This window comes from Oncorhynchus mykiss, chromosome 6, assembly GCF_057628025.1.
Source record: "Oncorhynchus mykiss isolate SJ-2025 chromosome 6, ASM5762802v1, whole genome shotgun sequence".
Taxonomy (NCBI): Eukaryota; Metazoa; Chordata; class Actinopteri; order Salmoniformes; family Salmonidae; genus Oncorhynchus; species Oncorhynchus mykiss.
This window is the reverse complement of record NC_143027.1, coordinates 51,753,229-51,774,326: the sequence shown is the minus strand read 5'-3', so window position 1 is coordinate 51,774,326 and position 21,098 is coordinate 51,753,229. Positions and strand designations below refer to the sequence as shown.

General features: G+C 40.8%; 1 protein-coding gene across 2 annotated transcripts in view; it reads left to right on the top strand.

The window, feature by feature from the left end:
- Positions 1-1,160: 1,160 nt before the first annotated feature.
- Positions 1,161-21,098, top strand: part of tent2 (terminal nucleotidyltransferase 2) — a 44,208-nt gene continuing 24,270 nt past the window's right edge. Inside the window, exons 1-12 of one of the 2 annotated variants that reach the window (XM_021606785.3) lie at positions 1,161-1,365; positions 1,582-1,778; positions 6,872-6,985; positions 7,152-7,395; positions 7,582-7,696; positions 7,782-7,873; positions 8,864-8,927; positions 9,871-9,937; positions 10,287-10,363; positions 13,998-14,126; positions 14,258-14,301; positions 18,128-18,264. In XM_021606785.3, the coding sequence (XP_021462460.3) occupies positions 1,636-1,778; positions 6,872-6,985; positions 7,152-7,395; positions 7,582-7,696; positions 7,782-7,873; positions 8,864-8,927; positions 9,871-9,937; positions 10,287-10,363; positions 13,998-14,126; positions 14,258-14,301; positions 18,128-18,264 (1,226 nt within the window). In that variant the 5' untranslated portion in view covers positions 1,161-1,365; positions 1,582-1,635. The remainder of the gene's footprint in view (positions 1,366-1,581; positions 1,779-6,871; positions 6,986-7,151; positions 7,396-7,581; positions 7,697-7,781; positions 7,874-8,863; positions 8,928-9,870; positions 9,938-10,286; positions 10,364-13,997; positions 14,127-14,257; positions 14,302-18,127; positions 18,265-21,098) is intronic. The other variant, XR_016496748.1, reaches the window with a different exon arrangement.

The following is a 21,098-nucleotide window of genomic DNA, read 5'->3' as shown; positions in this document are numbered from 1 at the left end:
GAAGTCTTAACATATAACATATATATTTTCCTATATAGTCCCAATGCCAATGAAACGCAAAATCCTAACTCCTGTCTCGCATGAACATTCCTAACTTTATTCTGTAATCCATGAGTTGTATTAACAAAGCAAACCTCTCGCCAATGTTGACTGAGAAGGGTCATATCTTACGAGTTCCAACGCAACTTTTCTATGACTTTTATCGCGTTTATCTTCTTTTTTTTTTTTTGTACAGAAAGTTCACACTATTATCACATTTGACTTCTGGACATCAGATCGACAGTTACTAACCTCGATTTTGACTTCAAATAGAGTTCAACTCTGACTCAGCTGTTCCACTGGAAGTTCCAGTGATGCGCTCAGTACGGAAGTGGTTGGATGAAGCATATGCGAGGCTACAAGACTGTTTTGCTAGGACAGACGGGGATATCGTGCCTGGCTGTGCAGTCATGAGTGAACAGGGAGTACAGGAGGGGACTGAGCATGCACCCGAGGGGCCCCGTGTTAAGGATCAGCGTGGCGGATGTGTTGTTACCTTCCGTTATCATCTGGGGGCAGCTGGTCAGGAAGTCCAAGATCCAGTTGCAGAGGGATGTGCTTATTCCCAGGCTCTTTAGCTTTGAGGGCACTATGGAATATATATGTGCAATATTGAGAATAGTTTTCAGTGTTAGATTTCAAAACCATCTGGATAGAGCTAAAGAAAATTAGATCTGTACGTGAACAAATAATAATAATAGGATAAATATTTGTACAAAATCAAAGGGGAATAATTTTGAAAGAGCTGTAAAGGAACCCACCACACTTGTTTCTAGATCTGTAGCTTATATTGATAGGAAGGTATTGAAATACAGACCTATCACAAGAAATATGGCTGTAAAATCAGGGAAGTAATGACCTGAAAATATCATTAATATAGCATAGATGAGGGGGTCAGTGACTTCACATTATGTGGTTTTACATCTCCATTTCACCTAGATAGGGAGCTTCCTTGTAAATGGGTCAAATGTTGCCCCCTTGGTAGCTAGAGGTAAATAATACAAATGCTGGGCCCTTCAGTGACTGGAGGTGCCATGCAGTGTGTAATCTTCATATAGGTGTAACCCTTCTGAATAGGAATTTAAAAACATTTTTGTAGTTTACACGCAATTACCGGTAGTGCACTTTTACGATGGTCCCTAAATCACCAGAGGCCAAGAAAACATCGTATTGCCTCCTTTTTGTCTCTGTTAAGGGAAGAGTTCGAATATCCGTAAACACAAAGGGTTTAACTAGCTCTGTACCATCATCTGATTCTATATATCACTCATCATCCTAGGACCTTCTGCACGAGAGCTATTGACGAGCAAACTCCGAATCTCCAAAGTAAACATGTTTTTACTGCAATTATTTTTTTCTCCAGCCTAACAGATGATGTTGATGCAGAGACTCAAAAACAGACTTAGAAGTGAAACTGCTAACGTTAGCTTAATAGCTAGCTAACGTTACCTAATTTAGCATAACTAGCTTGCTAGCTAAATGATAAAAATATTTAGGACTGCTGGCTAAGATCTTGGCGTTGTTTCTTGGTTCTTCATCTAGCCTGAGACCGATACACCGAGGCACAGTTGATGTTGGACCTCCGTGAGCAGCAACATGTACCCCAGCGCTGCGCCAGCGGGATGCCCGCCCTACAACTCCAAAAACGGGCACGGTAATGGACTCTACCCGCTACCTCAGGCCTTCCTTCAACATCACCAGCAACTAGCTGAGGCTCCACGAAACATCGCTAACACAAAGTAAGGCAATCCCATGGAATAATGTTGCTGGATGGGTCTTTCTATGTATGTATGTATGTATGTCCATATAGACTAAAGAGAACACGTTTTTAAAGAAATTGAACGGAGGTTTTGTATACTTTTAAGCCGGTACTTCTGAAAGCAGTGCTCAAGAGTCTAAAAGTGTCCTCGAAATTGTGTACAAGGTCATTGTTCTCGAGCCCCCTATAAGCATGTGCACAAAGAGAGTAACAAAAACACTGCTGTGCATGATGGGCTAGCCCCGCACCCTCATGGGACAATACTGTGCCCATTGAATTAGGATTTAGTATACTAGAAAGGATATAAACCTCCATTATGATGGTCCAAAGGTCAGCCATGTTGGTCAGGGAGTTGGTCGACCATGGTTTGCCAGTGCAGTGATAAGTTGTTTTGTAAAACAATGAATGTGAAGAATGTATCTGCACTCTGTGTGTTAGCTAGCCAATCCGTTTTAGAGAATGATTCCATACATTTTTCAAATTAAATGCCAATATACCAACATTTCATTCAAACAATCCACAGCCATACACTGGCTCAAATCAGTTGATGATAGAACTTAGATAAGTTGTAAATGCAACAAGTACTGATATTGTATCATATAATAACACTAACAGCTTTAAAAGGAAACAAAATCTGAGACATATGATCTGTTTATGTATATTTTAGAGGCTATGTATACAGAACATATGTATAAAACGTGTATAAACTGTATTTATAATTATATGACAATATTTTAGGTTGGCTATAATGCCATTACACAATTTCCGATACATCACTTGCCTTTTATTTTCCTGCACACAGTACATTCAGAAACTATTCTGTTATGTTACAGCGTGTGTGTAATGTATGTGTGTGTATGTACAGTACCACTCAAAGTTTGGAGACACCTTTATTTGTACTATTCTCTACATTGTAGAATATTAGTGAAGACCATTGGCTACGGGTTGCGCTGTTTTGCGGCTATGAACAATGGACTTGGCGATGGACCTGTTAGGCTCTGACAAAGATTTCAAGGCTTTTCTTTGGTTGTGACCATGAATAATGCCCCCCTCCTACCTCCTCACGACAAACTTTTATCTTCCAAAGACGCACAGTTTTGCATCTTGACAAATGATTTAACTAGAACACACATAATGAAAGTAGGAGAGATGCACAGTAGCTCCCACTATGTATGTGCGAGATGTTTTTAGGTATGACCATGTTTTATGTTTTACCACTCATTACTGCTGTAACCTGTCTAGATAAAGAGCACTAGGCTGAAAGCGTCAATTAACACAGATACAGATCGCTAGAGTTTTTACCTCCCAGCCTTTCTTCCTAACATTTTATATTACATTTTAAAGACTGATGCCACTGTTCTTAAAGCTTTTCAGCTGGACATGTCTCTAATCTTACCTTGTTCCATCAGCACTTGAATTGGTTGGTTTTCACAACTCCATCCCGTCAACAACCTGAAACCTGAAAAATAAGGACTATTACAAAATGCTGTGTAACATAGACCTACTGATAGTGTTCTTGGTTTGTGGCAACGCAGTTCTGTCTCTGTGCAGCTGTGGATTGGTGGTGCAGCAGGAGTGTTGAGTTGCGATAAGTGTGCAGTCTGGTAAAGTGCAACTAGATGGTTAAACAGAGCACTTCCTGCAACACAGGAGCAGAGGCTTCAGACTACTGGTACTGAATGGTTCAACACCATTTTTGGAGTGAAAAAAAGTGCTAAAGTGAGGTGGACACAGTTGAAGTCGGAAGTTTACATACACCTTCGCCAAATACATTTAAACTCAGTATTTCACAATTCCTGACATTTAATCCTAGTAAATATTCCCTGTCTCAGTTAGGATCACCACTTTATTTTAAGAATGTGAAATGTCAGAATAATAGTAGAGAGAATGATATATTTCAGCTTTTATTTCTTTCATCACATTCCCAGTGGGTCAGAAGTTTACATACACACAATTAGTATTTGGTAGCATTGCCTTTAAATTGTTTAACTTGGGTCAAACGTTTCGGGCAGCCTTCCACAAGCTTCCCACAATAAGTTGGGTGAATTTTGGCCCATTCCTCCTGACAGAGCTGGTGTAACTGAGACAGGTTTGTTGGCCTCCTTGCTCTCACACACTTTTTCAGTTTTGCCCACACATTTTCTATGGGATTGAGTTCAGGGCTTTGTGATGGCCACTCCAATACCTTTACTTTGTTGTCCTTAAGCCATTTTACTACATCTTTGGAAGTTTGCTTCGGGTCATTGCCCGTTTGGAAGACCCATTGCGAACAAGCTTTAACTTCCTGACTGATGTCTTGAGATGTTGCTTCAATATATCCACATAATTTTCTTTCCTCATGATGCCATGTATTTTGTGAAGTGAAGCAGTCCCTCCTGCAGCCAAGCACCCCCACAACATGATGCTGCCACCCCTGTGCTTCACGGTTGGGATGGTGTCTTCGGCTTGCAATCCTCACCCGTTTTCCTCCAAACATAACGATTGTCATTATGGCCAAACAGTTCTATTTTTGTTTCATCAGACCAGAGGACATTTCTCCAAAAAGTGCGATCTTTGTCCCCATGTGCAGTTGCAAACCGTAGTCTGGCTTTTTTATATGGTGGTTTTGGAGCAGTGGCTTCTTCCTTGCTGAGCAGCCTTTCAGGTTATGTGGATATATAGGACTCGTTTTACTGTGCATATAGATACTTTTGTACCGGTTTCCTCCAGCATCTTCACAAGGTGGGATTGATTCGCACTTTTTGCACCAAAGTACGTTCATCTCTAGGAGACAGAATGTGTCTCCTTCCTGAGTTTTTTGACGGCTGCGTGGTCCCATGGTGTTTATACTTGCATACTATTGTTTGTACAGATGAACGTGGTACCTTCAGGCGTTTGTAAATTGCTCCCAAGGATGAACCAGACTTGTGGAGGTCTACAATTTTTTTCTGAGGTCTTGGCTGATTTATTTTGATTTTCCCATGATGTTAAGCAAAGAGGCACTGAGTTTGAAGGTAGGCCTTGAAATACATCTGCAGGTACACCTTCAATTGACTCAAATGATGTCAATTAGCCTATCAGAAGACATTACATAATTTTCTGGAATTTCCAAGCTGTTTAAAGGCATAGCTAACTTAGTGTATGTAAACTTCTGATCCACTGGAATTGTGATACAGTGAATTATAAGTGAAAAAAAATCTGTCTGTAAACAATTGTTGGAAAAATTGATTTGTGTCATTCACAAAGTAGATGTCCTAACCAACTTGCCAAAACTATAGTTTGTTAACAAGAAATTTGTGGAGTGGTTGAAAAATTAGTTTTAATGACTCCAACCTAAGTGTATGTAAACTTCCTGACTTCAACTGTATATGGCGTCGTGTTGGCAAGCGGTTTGCTCCACATTGTGGGATTATGGTATCGGCAGGCATATGTTATGAACAATAAACACAATTGCATTTTATCGCTGGGAATTTTAATGCACAAAAATACAATGACGACATCCTGAGGCCCATTTCTTTAAGGTATCTGTGACCAACAGATGCATATCTGCATTCCCAGTAATGTCAAATCCATAGATTATGGCTGAATTTATTTATTTCAATTGACTGATTTTTGTCACATGAACTGTAACTAATTAAAATCCTAAATTGTTGCATGTAGCGTTTATATTTTTGTTCAGTATATATTTAGGCTAGTGACGTTATTGATTTATTTTACCTTTATTTAACTAGGCAAGTCAGTTAAGAACAAATTCTTATTTTCAATGACGGCCTTGGAACAATTCCCTGTAACAGTAAACATATACAGGAAACGAAAGGCGACTGGAGATCTAAATAACCAAAACATAATTTTCGACCCACATCATCAGTTAAGCAATGCCAGCCTACCATGAACATGTTTCCTGACTATTGAGATTGTTCAAATATGTGTTATGTACTTGTTATTTTCTGAAAAGATGCAAATGATAAAAATAAAATTTTGTCACCTTTTTGGACCCTCACCAGTTTGCATCACTGCAGGTAAACCAAAGCATGGGTTGCTGTTGTACCTTGTCTATACACTGCTTACAGCAGGGATCATCAACTAGATTCAGCCGTGGGAGAATTTTTTTTTTTTTTTTTTTTTTTTTTTTTTTTTTTTTTGAGCATATGGTCAGGGGGCCGGAACATAATTACAAATAATATGTAGACTGCAAATTGACTGCAAGAAGCCCAAACCAATATAATGGGGGGAAAATAGAATCCTGCGGGCAGCCAGTTGGGGAATCCTGGTTTACAGGTTAAAGGAACCAATATGTCATTTTATACTTTGGATGAACCATTGAGTGGTGGTGGGTTATTTTAAAATTAATCACAGAATACCAGGAACAGCCCCATCTACCTGTCAGAATCTGGTAATATCAGGATGTAAGATGGGACATAAACCTAACAACTTCAGTGACTAATTTTCTGAACAGGGTAAAAAAACGATCACAAATTCACTGAGCCGCAGCTCCATACTACTTGTCAAACTTGTTGGGTTGGGATTTGTGTGGGTGGTCTGTGTGTGGCTTTTGACAATTTCTTTGGAATCCTCATGTTTCACACATTGTTAGAATATTTTGGGGTCCAAATCAGATTTCATCTACTATATTTATTGAATATTATGATTCATAAAATGTAAAATGCACAATTTGTGTGAAATCAATTAGAAACATTTCTCAGAGATCTAATTATATTTCAACAAAATGTTGCAGGAATGCTAATCTTATCTGTTTCTTACTACACAAACGATTTCGGGAACTATCTGAGATGGTGGGTGTCATGACATGCTGAAATGACATTGAAAGACCCTAAAGTATTATCAAAGACTTTCCAAACCTGGGTCTGCTGCAGACTACTTTTCCTGTTTCCTCAGCTGACAAATCACTTCTCTTTTCCTAACCGTGTTAAAATTAATCCTGCATTTGTGCCATATGTGCGCAAGCAATACAGAATCAAATGCATTATCTTTAGTCTGTATAGCTACTTGTATGTACTTGATCTCTTTGCTCTGTTTATCGACTACTGAGATATTTCATGCTGGTGTGTTAGCCTATTCTCACTGTGTGTGTAGTTTCCATGGTCGGACCCTGCCTGCAGGTCCTTCAGATATTCCCCTATATGATTGGAAGCCAAGTCCCAGCACCCCACCTGGTCCTCATGCATCTGCACTGGCCAACGGGAGGAAGTAAGGCTTGTTTATTCTTTCTCTGTTTTCTTCTACCTGCCCTATTTCATTAGCACAGGTACCATTTCCAAACATTAGACCTCAAATGTTTCAGTTTCCTAATGTGTGTGTGTGTCTTCCTCTCCTGTGTGTGTGTGCTCCTGTGTCTTCTCCCTTTGTATACTAGGAGGCACAGTGGAGACCACAGCCCGTATAATTTAAAGAGACAGCACTTCAGTTCCCCTGTCCCCCATTATGGCAGTCCTCCTGCTGTCGGCTCCTCTCCCTCTGTATCCCGCCCTGGCCCCAGGGAAACACAGTCTACCCTAATCCAGCACTCCCCTCTCAGCCCCCAACCGTCTGCCCCACGGATGCCCCCCCTGTGGGGAGAGAACCCTCGTAGCTCACTGCAGGCTTATGCCAAGGACAAGGTAAGCCTCAGGATCATGATAATAATGCATATTATGTGTAGCGGTTTTCTTTTTATCCAACCCGGGCGTTTACATTCACGTTCACATGGATGTACACAAACAAATAGAGATGATGGGAAAACAAGTCCCAGTGGGAAAGCCCGTGTGTGTATCAGCACAAATGCTGTGAGTTGTTATGTCTCTCAGCTGAGTGGTCAGATGGTGGAGCTTTTTGAGGCATGCCAGCAGCAGTCGACTGACCTGGAGAGGAAGGAGCTGTGCAGAGCTCAACTACAGAGAGAGATCCAGAGACTCTTCCCATGTATGTAACACACACAGACACACACTAAATCATCCTACTGTCATAATTCTCTACACCCCCACCCGTCTCTCTCTCTCTCTCTCAGTGGTGAGGTTGTACCTGGCTGGTTCTTCTCTGAGTGGTTTCGGCAGCAGGAACAGTGATGCTGACCTCTGTTTGGTCATCCAAGCAGCACCAGTGAGTGTGTCAATTACTTGTAACAGACACAAACCAGATCTCCATCCAACCATTTAATGCGGATGAATTACCTGAAGCATAAAAAAGTCACAACAGGCCTGGTGGAAACAGGAAATTTGTGGGTAAAATGTCCTAATGTCAACAACACAAAATACGCTAGACAAGGGTGGATAATATTTTTGTTGTGAAATTGAGTATGCGACAATTGTGGTGGAAACACCTTTATGTGCAAATGTTGATATAATAACCATAATTTTGAGGTAAACTTGGAAGTAAATATGTTATGTTGTAGGCCTATCACCACAATGTGGAAAAGCATGAGTGTATAGGCAGATTAAACAAGTTATGATGAACTTCACATGGTGGTTAAGTGCATGGTGATCATGCAAATTTCCAATAAATATCGAGGGTAGGCTATTATTTGAATGCTGGTGACATGATGATCGGTGCTTTATCAAATATAATGATCTTGCTCTTAGCCTATCTTGTCATATAACCTACCCTGTCCACTTTATCAGCGAACTCTTCTCTAAAAAGCATGCGCCAAAACCAGATTGGGCACATTTGCTGGTACATGGGAACTTAAGAGCAAAAGTGTTTTTAATGTGCACTATGTCCTCACACACAGCTTTTGATGGAAACACACCTCGTGGTAAAATGCACATATGGTTTTTATGCAGATTTTTTGAATATTTACTTGAAGATCTGTCGCCAATTGGTTGGAAACCTAGCTACAGACACACAGCCATATTAGCAAAGACGTGACATCAGTCAAAACACCTCAAAACAAGACATTGTGAAACGAGCCACCTACAGTTCGCAACATGGCAGCTTCTTGTCATTGTAGCTAGCTATCTGACCATCTAGAATCACAACAACACACAGACCTCTGCCCCATTAAAGCGTGCGCATCGTTTTTGAGACTATCAGCTAACCCGTCTATCTTCCTGTGAATATAATGCCCATTGACCCTGTCTGTGTCTCTGTCAGGTGGACCAGAGGAATGATGCTGTGTATGTACTCAGTCTCATTCAGCAGCTCTTCTACAGACTCTGTGAGTACTACCGCTGCTCTTTAAGCACATTTCAGCTTTGTCTCTCAATACTCTTCATCAGCTTCCTTGTTTCCTCTCCCTTTCTCCGATCCATTATGAATACTAGTACAGTACCAGTCAAAAGTTTGGACACACCTACTCATTCAAGGGTTCTTCTTTATTTTTACAATGTTCTACGTTGTAGAATAATAGTGAAGACATCAGAACTATCACATATGGAATCATGTAGTAACCAAAAACGTGTTAACTTTTGACTGGTACTGTATAAGGTTCTGCTTTATTGTTTACACCATATGGCTTTCACCTGTCAGATCGGTGGGCTTGGCCCATCTTGTTCCATGAGTTTGTGTATTAATGATAAAGGAGCAGCTGTATTTATCCTCAGTGGCCTCTAGAGGGCTCTAGTTCCCTGGTGAAGCCAGAGTGATTGATATACAGTGCCTTGCGAAAGTATTCGGCCCCCTTGAACTTTGCGACCTTTTGCCACATTTCAAGCTTCAAACATAAAGATATAAAACTGTATTTTTTTGTGAAGAATCAACAACAAGTGGGACACAATCATGAAGTGGAACGACATTTATTGGATATTTCAAACTTTTTTAACAAATCAAAAACTGAAAAATTGGGCGTGCAAAATTATTCAGCCCCTTTACTTTCAGTGCAGCAAACTCTCTCCAGAAGTTCAGTGAGGATCTCTGAATGATCCAATGTTGACCTAAATGACTAATGATGATAAATACAATCCGCCTGTGTGTAATCAAGTCTCCGTATAAATGCACCTGCACTGTGATAGTCTCAGAGGTCCGTTAAAAGCGCAGAGAGCATCATGAAGATGAAGAAACTAAACACACTCAATGGTGTTCACTTTAGGTAGTCATAGTAACGAAAATATGTGTGCAAGGTCTTGTGGAGTTGAGGAATATGTGTGTGTTCTGGTCCACAGCGTACATAGAGAGACCGCAGCTGATCCGAGCCAAGGTCCCCATCCTCAAATTCAGAGACAAAGTCAGGTGGGTGGAAAATGTATCAATCAATCACATTTTATTTGTCTTTTTGATTTTCATAAATACATTTAGGCTTAGCAGGCAGAGACAACACTGGCAAGGAAAGACTCCTTGAGAGGAAGAGTAGAAACCTTGTGAACAACCAGACTCTTGAGGTGAAGCCAATATTTCTCGGGCTGACTGGGTATAAGCGTATAGGTCCTCCTTCACACAATACGGCTGTGCATCAAACATTTCTTTACAGACAGAAATATGTACATGTTACTAATGGTCCACAGTAGAACAGTGCATGGGCAATGGACTATATCAAACCTCAATAAAAAATGTATTTATCTCTTCCTCTCTCTTTCTCCAGTGGAGTCGAGTTTGATCTGAACGTAAACAACACTGTAGGGATCAGAAACACCTTCTTGCTGAGGAGTTACGCCTACGGTTAGGTCACACACATAACACCCACACCCATCACTGCTTAACTGTCACCACTCACCTTTCCCCCTCTTCCAGCTATTGGCTACTGGTTAAACTATAAATCATTAGTTTGTGCATGTGGTTGACATTAAAACTGGGGATCTAAGTAGTGTGGCTATTCTCCTTTTTTTTTTTTTACAGTGCATTCCCTTTTTCCACGTTTTGTTACGTTACATGCAGTCGTATTCTAAAATGGGTTAAATAATTTTTTTCCCCTCATCAATCCACGCACAATACCCCGTTGCAAATGTATTAACAACAAAAAACAGATACCTTATTTACATACAGTACCAGTCAAAAGTTTGGAGACACCTACTCATTCAAGGGTTCTTCTTTATTTTTACTATATTCAGAACTATGAAATAACACGGATATGGAATCATGTAGTAACCAAAAACGTGTTAAACAAATCAAACTATATTTTAGATTGTTCAATGTAGCCACCCTTTGCCTTGATGACAGCTTTGCACAATCTTAGCATTCTCTCAACCAGTTTCATGCTTTTCCAACAGTCTTGAAGGAGTTCCCACATATGCTGAGCACTTGTTGGCTGATTTTCCTTCTCTCTGCGGTCCAACTCATCCCAAACCATCTCAGTTGGGTTGAGGTCTGGTGATTGTGGAGGCCAAGTCATCTGATGCAGCACTCCATCACTCTCCTTATTGGTCAAATAGCCCTTACACAGCCTGGATGTGTGTTTTGGTTCATTGTCCTGTTGAAAAACAAATGATAGTCCCACTAAGGCAAACCAGATGAGATGGCGTATCGTTTTAGAATGCTGTGGTAGCCATGCTGGTTAAGTGTGCTTTGAATTCTAAATAAATCCCTGACAGTGTCACCAGCAAAGCACCATCACACCTGCTTCTCCATGCTTCACTGTGGGAACCACACATGCGGAGATTATCCGTTCACCTACTCTGTGTCTCACAAAGATACGGCGGTTGGATCCAAAATATCTCAAATTTGGACTCATCGGACCAAAGGACAGATTTCCACTGGTCTAATGTCCATTGCTCGTGTTTCTTGGCCCAGGCAAGTCTCTTCTTATTGGTGTCCTTAGTAGTGGTTTCTTTGCAGCAATTCGACAATGAAGGCCTGATTCACAGTCTCCTCTGAACGGTTGATGTTGAGATGTCTGTTACTTGAACTCTGTGAAGCGTTTATTTGGGCTGCAATTTCTGAGACTAGTAACTCTAATGAACTTATCCTCTGTAGCGGAGGGTCTACTTTTCCTGTGATGGTCCTCATGAGAGCCAGTTTCATCATAGCGCTTGATGGTTTTTACGACTGCACTTGAAGAAACGTTCAAAGTTCTTGAAATTCATGTCTTAAAGTAATGATGGACTGTCGTTTCTCTTTGCTTATTTGAGCCATCATATGGACTTGGTATTTTACCAAATAGGGCTATGTTCTGAATACCACCCCTGCCTTGTCACAACACAACTGATTGGCTCAAACTCATTAAGAAAGATAGAAATTCAACAAATGACCTTTTAACAAGGCACACCTGTTTAATGAAATGCATTCCATTTGACTACCTCATGAAGCTGGTTAAAAGAATGCCAAAAGTTTGCAAAGCCGTCATCAAGGCAAAGGGTGGCTACTTTGAAGAATCTCAAATATAAATATATTTTGATTTGTTTAACGCTTTTTTGGTTACTACATGATTCCTTATTTGTTATTTCGTAGTTTTGATGTCTTCACTATTATTCTCCAATGTAGAAAATAGTAAAAATAAAGAAAACCCCTGGTATGAGTAGGTGTGTCCAAACTTTTTACTGGTACTGTAAGTATACTGTAAGGGGCGGCAGGTAGCCTAGTGGTTAGAGCATTGTGCCAGTAACCGAAAGCTTGCTGGATTGAATCCCCAAGCTGACAAGGTAAAAATCTGTCGTTCTGCCCCAGAGCAAGGGGGCAGAAGACGTGGATGTCAATTATTGCAGCCCCCCGCACCTCTCTGATTCAGAGGGGTTGGGTTAAATGCAGAAGACACATTTCAGTTGAATGCATTCAGTTGTACAACTGACTAGGTATCCCCCTTTCCGCCATTCAGACCCTTTGCTATGAGACTCGAAATTGAGCTCAGGTGCATCCTGTTTCCATTGATCATCCTTGATGTTTCTACAACTTGATTGGAGTCCACCTGTGGTAATTTCAATTGATTGGACATTATTTGGAAAGGCACATGCCTGTTTATATAAGGTTCTACAGTTGACAGTGCATGTCAGAGCAAAAACCAAGCCATGGGGTCGAAGGAATTGTCTGTAGAGCTCAGAGACAGGATTGTGTCGAGGCACAGATCTGGGAAAGGATACCAAAACATTTCTGCATTATTGAAGTTCCCCAAGAACACAGTGGCCTCCATCCTTCTTAAATGGAAGATGTTTGGATCCACCAAGACTCTTCCTAGATCTGGCCACCCGACCAAACTGAGCAATCGGGGGAGAAGGGCCTTGGTCAGGGAGGTGACCAAGAACCTGATGGTCAGTCTGACAGAGCTCTAGATTTCCTCTGTGGAGATGGGAGAACCTTCCAGAAGGACAACCATCTCTGCAGCACTCCACCAATCAGGCCTTATGGTAGAGTGGCCAGACGGAAGCATCTCCTCAGTAAAAGGCACATGACAGCCCGCTTGGAGTTTGCCAAAAGGCAACTAAAGACTGAAACCAAGATTGAACACTTTGACCTTAATGCCAAGCGTCACGTCTGGAGGAAACCTGTATTCATCCCTATGCTGAAGAATGGTGTTGGCAGCATCATGCTTCGGGATGTTTTTCAGCGGGAGGGACTGGGAGACTAGTCAGGATCAAGGGAAAGATGAACGGAGCAAAGTGCAGAGAGATCCTTGATGAAAATCTGCTCCAGAGCGCACATAATCTCAGACTAGGGCGAACGTTCACCTTCCAACAGGACAATGACCCTAAGCACACAGCCAAGACAGCGCAGGAGTGGCTTCTGGACAAGTCTCTGAATGTCCTTGAGTGGCCCAGCCAGTGCCGGACTTAAACAATATGGAACATCTCTGGAGAAACCTGAAAATAGTTGTGCGGCGACTCTCCCCAAATAACCTGACAGAGCTTGAGAGGATCTGTAGAGAAGAATGGGAGAAACTCGCCAAATACAGGTGTGCCAAGCTTGTAGCGTCATACCCAAGAAGACTCAAGGCTGTAATTGCTGCCAAATTACTGAGTAAAGGGTCTGAATACTGATGTAAGTGTGACATTTCAGTGTTTTATTTTTAATAAATGTGCAAAAAAATTATAACCTTTTACTTTGTCATTATGGGGTATTGTGTATAGATTGATGAGATAAATCTACCCACAATATAGAATAAGGCTGTAATGTAACAAAATGTAGAAAAGGTCAAGGGGTCTGAATACTTTCCAAATGCACTGTACATGCTGTTCTAGAGTAACCACAGACCTGCACTACCACATTACTCCACTCACAACAAATTAATAATATCAAAACAGATAATTTGGGTGAAAGTCACACATTTCAATAAGGAGAGTATTTCAAACCCTGTTACACACTGTGTGCTGGATGTGTGCCCACTATGTTACAATTCTGTACTAGCCTCTTCTCTCTGTGTCTATAGCTGAGCGGCGTGTGCGTCCCATCATCTTGGTGGTAAAGAGGTGGGCCAGACATCACAGGATAAACGACGCCAGTAAAGGAACACTCAGCAGCTACACTCTAGTACTGATGGTACTACACTACTTACAGAGTGAGTGTAAACACACGCACACACACACAGTAATCATGGTCCTGCACTAACTACAATATACCTCTGGCATTCCTTTTTCGAGGTTAACCACTACACTTTTTAACCCAGTGTGTCTGTCTCTGTCTTTACAGCTTTGCCTGAACCAGTCATTCCCTCTCTGCAGAATGAATATCCAGTAAGGAAATTTACATTTACTCTTAAACGACAAAAACAGGCTACATTACAGGTTTATTAAGTCGTTTTAGGCTACCAATTCCAATAAAACGAAATGTCATTACTTTCCATGATTTGTCTAACTACACTAGAGGTTTTTTTGGTTCAGAGTGTAGTATTAATTTAGTTTCAAAGCGCAAACATTTGCTAGCAGGTTTCTTACACTGGGGGGGGGGGGGGGGGGGCAGGGCAATGTCGGCTTAACGGCAAGAGCTAAAATGGCTTTGAAAAAATAAGATGGCATTCACTACTAACTAACCTAGGGGTTAGAGGGTTGGGCCAGTAGGCGAAAGATTGCTGGTTTGAATGCCTGAGCTGTCAAGGTAAAACATCCTTGAGCAAGGCACTTAACCATAATTTTCTCCAAGGGCGCCGTACTATGACTGACCATGTCAAGCAACACATTTCACTGCACCTATCCAGTGTATGTGACAATAAAACATTTTATACTTTTTTTATTATAAATTATTGACGTATAATAGGAATTTGGGTACATTTACTCAACCTGTGACTCCAATGTTCTAATGAATATTGGTTTCTCCCAGCACCCAGACACCTCCTTTCCACTGTGTGTAGGAGTCTTTGTCCCTATATGATGCAGGGTTTCCGTAAACCGGCAATAGCCGGTTTTGTGCCCCAAAAAATACATGAAAAGCTGATAAATAAAACTGTCGCCGGCCAATTATCTGGGGAAAGAAAAATTATCCCATTGCAAAAATGATGCTTTTTAGCATATTCCATGATGGAAATACCAGTCGATGTAAATACATTTGACCGGTTATGCTTACCCATTTTATAGGTTCATTAGCATAATTTTGTGGAATTAAATTGGCCTGTGTGTTTTTTCATTAATCGTTAAGTTTATCACATGCGTACAGGTACAGAGCCTATGAGCGGAAAATCTGTCAGACAGCGCGCGAGCTGCTGCTACAGCTTTTCAAACAACTAATTTGTTGCTGCTGGAGTGAAACGTGCTTTTATAATCTCATTCATTGCCTATATGCAACAGTAAGAAAGGCATGTCACACACTACTTTGCAATGATCTGGATGCAATATGTATTTTGAAAACTTAGTTGTTTGAAACCTGAACGTTTTACTTCATATAATTAGGCATGTCTTACCTTGCTTCAAAGTAAAATATGACAATACAAACGTGGAGGCAATTATACTGAACAAAAATAAAAACGCAAGGTGTAAAGTTCCCAGACATTTTCGAAACGCACAAAAAGCTTATTTCTCAAAAATGTTGTGCAGAAATTTGCTTGCATCCCTGTTAGTGAGCATTTCTCCTTTGCCAAAATGATCCATCCACCTGACAGGTGTGGCATTTCAAGAAGCTGATTAAATAGCATGATCATTACATACTTGCACCTTGTGCTGGGAACAATAAAAGGCCACTCTAAAATGGGCAGTTTTTTCACAGATGTCTCAAATTTTGAGGGAGCATGCAATTGGCATGCTGACTGCAGGAATGTCCACCAGAGCTTTTGCCAGAGAAATCTACCACAAACGTTGTTTGTGAGAATTTGGCAGTACGTCCAACCGGCCTCATAAACACAGACCACGTGTAACCACGCCAACCCATGACCTCTACATATGGCTTCTTCACCTCCGGGATCGTCTGAGACCAGCCAACCGGACAGCTGATAAAACGACGTTTGCACAACTGAAGAATTTCTGTACTACAAACTGTCAGAAACCGTGACAGGGAAGCTCATCTGACTTCAGTGGGCAAATGCTCACCTTCGATGGCCACTGGCACGCTAGAGAAGTGTGCTCTTTACGGATTAATCCTGGTTACCATGGCGTCGTGTGGGCGACCGGTTTGCTGATGTCAATATTGTGAACAGAGTGCCCCATGGTGGGGTTATGGTATGGGCAGTCATAAGCTACAGGCAATGAACACAATTGCATTTTATCCATGGCAATTTGAATGCAGAGACACCTTGACGAGATCCTGAGGCCCATTGTCGTGCCATTCATCCACCGCCATAACCTCATGTTTCAGCATGATAATGCACGGCCCATGTCGAAATGATCTGTACACAATTCCTGGAAGTTGAAAATGTCTGTTCTTCCATGAGCTGCATATTCGCCAGACATGTCACCCATTGAGCATGTTCGGGATGCTCTGGATCGACGTGTACAACATCGTCGTACAGTTCCCACCAATATTCAGCATTTTCGCACAGCCATTGAAGAGGAGTGGGACAACATTCCACAGACCACAATCCTGATCAACTTTATGCGAAGGACATGTGGTGAGACAAATGTGGTGAGACAAATGGTGTTCATAACGGATACTGACTGGTTTTCTGATCCTCGCCCCTTCCTTTGTTTTAAGGTATCTGTAACCAACAGATGCATATCTGTATTCCCAGTCATGTGTAATCCACAGATTAGGGCCTAATTAATTAATTCAAATGAACTGATTTCCTTATATGACCTGTAACTCAGTAAAATCTTTGAAATTGTGGAATGTTGCATTTGTATTTTTGTTCAGTGTATTTTATAAAGACTTCCATAAACCATTGAAACCGGTAGCATATTTCTCTCATGTTCTATTGATTTTCAAGTGAACTTTCTTTCAGTTTCCAGTAGCCAAAGGCGCAATACTGGTCATATTAGCAACCCCTGCTAGTTGCATCTCCAGATCTCCCCTCTTTCAAAATTTCTAGCGGACATTTTCATCTCTGTCACTAAACCGCTTGTATTTTCGGTGCACTTTCGACAATAGTGTTTTCTTGCAAATTGCATTATGGAACGAACATTCACGCATAGCCTACTGCCTTGTGCGCATTGCTGCGCTTATAATGTGAATAAATAATAGTTTATCAACATATTAAGCTAAATGTTCTGATCTATTACATCAGCCTCAATGCTTTAAAAAAATACAAATAATGTAGCCAGAGTCTGTTAGGAATAGGCTATTTCTTTCTTGCACAGAACAACAAGCTGACCAATAGAATAGGTCAACTTTTCTACTATGGGGATATTAGATATGCTAGTGACTTTTCTGTCGGTTACTCGTCTTGTTAGCTGAGGAAAAGTAAATGTGGCAGTTTTTCTAACATCTTCAAAGTGCGCATCGGTATCCAGTAAGAAGGAAGCATGTCGTTGCATCCTCGAGTTGCATGTGATTTCTGTCATACTGAGCACCGTGGATGGATGCCCTAATCACGTTACGCACCTGATGCATATGGTCCGGTAAATTTCTCAAAAGCCCTGATATGATGGTGTAATTTACAACATATGATGTGTGATGATGTCATCTGTTCCTGTGTGATAGCGTCATCTGTCCCTGTGTGATAGTGTCATCTGTTCCTCTGTGATAATGCCATATGTCCCAGTGTAATTAGTGTTGTATTCCCTTGCTCAAACTTTGCTGATACATGCCAGATCTTACAATGCCTGGATAGATCATTTATGTATCCGCATCATAGGTTATGGCAATCTGGTCGATGACGTGGCACGCAATAATTGTTTGATGCAACGTCTGAGCATGGAAACACAAACAATGTCATCTGTACCTGTAGGATGATGGTCTGTCCCTGTTTGATGAGGTCATGTTAAATCCCTGGGGCATATTCATTAAAAATAAGACACAGCGTTGTAAAACATTTTGCAAGGAAATCGTTTAATACCGAACGTTCTGCAATGTGACGCACAAAACGTTGTTTACGAACTCAACGGAACTCAACATCTTTTGCTTGATGTTGCAGAACCTGTTTTAGCTGCAGAATGTTTTGCAACCGTGTGACTAATGAATACACCCCTGCTGTTTCAGGAGTGTTTTAGTCCATCCATGGATATCCACCGTGTGCCTGAGGGTCCGAGAGACATCCCCCCCTACTCCTCCTCTAACCAGGCCTCACTGGGAGAGCTGCTGCTGGGCTTTCTCAAGTACTACACCTCCGTCTTTAGGTAATACTGCTAAAATATTCCTCTAGTACTGTCTTCAGGTAAGACCCTTCAAATAATCCTCAAAAACTCAACATTTACTCTGTAAAAGTACTACAGCAATGTCGCCAGGTAAGTAAAGTTGCTGGTAGGGTTGGGTGGTATCCAGATTTTCATACCTTTTTTTACTGTCCTTGTGCCATACTGGGGTATAAGGTATTACTTACGTTGCAGAACAAGGGGTCACTTTTTTTTATGCAAAACCCCCCCCCCCCCCCAATCACCGGCTGTAAAAAAAAAAATGCTAGCAGATGCTAATAAGTACTAATGAATTTCCATAGCAGATGCTAGCTATATGCTAATACACTTCCTCGCATGTGGTCTGTGCCCTGGCAAGTTCAGGCATCTGTAGGCGCAATGGATTGTGGTCCTTGTAGTTAATTACCATGTTTTCTGTCCTAAACGTTGTTGAATATTTGCCTGTTGTAAACTACAACTTCCTACAACCTCCCACAGTTTGTGTAAAACCGAAGAAAAAAACAAACTAAATGGATATTCAATTAATTTAACCAACGTTGGTGATTTACTTGTTTCAAAATGGGGGTGAAACTACATTTTGGCTAATTGCTCAGCATGATAGGCTACTTCATCATTACTGAGAATATTTTTATCACACCGCCATTTTGATATTGAAATGGTATGATTACAATTGAATCCATATGACAATGTTTGGTTGCAATATTTTGACAGAAATTAATGTTTAAATGTTTGCTACGTTAGTTTTATGCTAGGTAGGAGCTGACTAACCAGTTAGCTTCAAAGGAAAATGCAGCTAGCTAGCTTTACCATAGAATTAGCTGCTGCCAAAACAGCTACTCTTCCTGGGGTCCAAACACATTAAGGCACTTGCATTACATGTAAAACTAAATATAAAACAGTACATCATATAACATTATTACGCCACTACATATCTACAATACAAAATGTATAATACCACAATACAATAATATTACAATGTACGTGTGTGTGGAGTGCATGTGCTAGCGCTTGTGTGTGTATGCGTGTCTATCTTTTGTGTGTGTCTATTCACAGTCCCCGCTGTTCCATACGGTGTATTTTTATCTGTTGTTTAAATCTGATTCTACTGTTTGCATCAGTTACCTGATGTGGGATAGAATGATGAAAGGGTAAACACATTTACGGTTGGAACTTCCTCTCACCACCTAATATGGTGATGAGCGGAAATCCAGTGGCGGACAGTGGGAGATGGAGAGGGATGTAATTTGACCGATATTCTGCACATTTTCTCATTAAAGAAACATTCAATCTCAATACAGTTTGTTTCCAAAACTATAATATGTTACTTATGAACAGAGTACATAAAGTTTTGTAGACTTGACCCTTTGCCAAAGTTTCAAAAAATGGTGTTGTTTAGAAGTGCAAGGGCGACTTGCACACGTGCACTTCAGAGTCGGTGTTCCCTAACAGAAATGTGCAAATGCATGCTAAAATACACCAATAGGATCTCCCTAGCTCAGATTTGACTGCCCACCTCCTTGTTTGTTCTGCCCACTGTGTTCATTTGCACCCACTGTAAATAATGCAGATGACATATCTTAAGTTAATATCAATATCTTTGGCTTTACCACCTTTTGTTTTGGCCCAATTTCTACAACATAGAGCAGTGTATTGAATGCTATTTATTTATTTATTTATTTATTTATTTTACTTGTATTTATTAATGGGAGACTAGGGTCTCATTCACAATGGTGCCCTGAGTACAAACATCTTCACAATCAAGAAAATTAACATTCCAAAGAAAACACCAAGAATAAAAAAACTGCACGGTACAATTATAAAATTGCAATTTCAACAAATAAACCATTACAATCAATCAAAACATATTTAGAATTGTTACCTTTTTTGAACCCTCTCACAAGGAATCCCCCTGTAGAGGAACCTAATTGGTACAATCATTACAGCACTTTGAAATGTAGGTGGGGCAGTATTCTGGTGGGGGCTCATTAGCATATTTGGGGGCATGGTCTAAAATGTTTATTTGTGCCAACTGTTATTGGAAGTGTTGTACCAGTTCACTCTGTGTAAGAACTTGTGACAAGTTGCAGTTTTAGTAACTTAATGGCAGTTGGTCACCAGGAAGGTAATTTGCATTGGTCAATAATTTACTGTCCGCTTGCTGCAAGTAGTTATGGTAAAATGCACAGTAACCTACTGTGGCAGATCTGTCACGTCCACTGACCTGATGGTGTGGCAGCAAGGTCAAGTGGTTGTCAACCAAGATGTTGAGGATTTTTTATTTATTTTTATTTCACCTTTATTTAACCAGGTAGGCAAGTTGAGAACAAGTTGTCATTTACAATTACGACCTGGCCAAGATAAAGCAAAGCAGTTTGACACATACAACAACACAGAGTTACACATGGAGGAAAACAAACATACAGTCAGTAATACAGTAGAAAAATAAGTATATATACAATGTGAGCAAATGAGGTGAGATAAGGGAGGTAGGTAAAGGCAAAAAAAAAGAACACAAAAATGGCCAAGGTGGCGAAGTAAATACAATATAGCAAGTAACACACTGGAATGGTAGATTTGCAGTGGAAGAATGTGCAAGGTAGAGATAGGAATAATGGGGTGCAAAGGAGCAAAGTAAATAAATACAGTAAGGGGAGAGGTAGTTGTTTGGGCTAAATTATAGATGGGCTATGTACAGGTGCAGTGATCTGTGAGCTGCTCTGACAACTGGTGCTTAAAGCTAGTGAGGGAGATAATTGTTTCCAGTTTCAGAAATGTTTGTACTTCGTTCCAGTCATTGGCAGCAGAGAACTGTAAGGAGA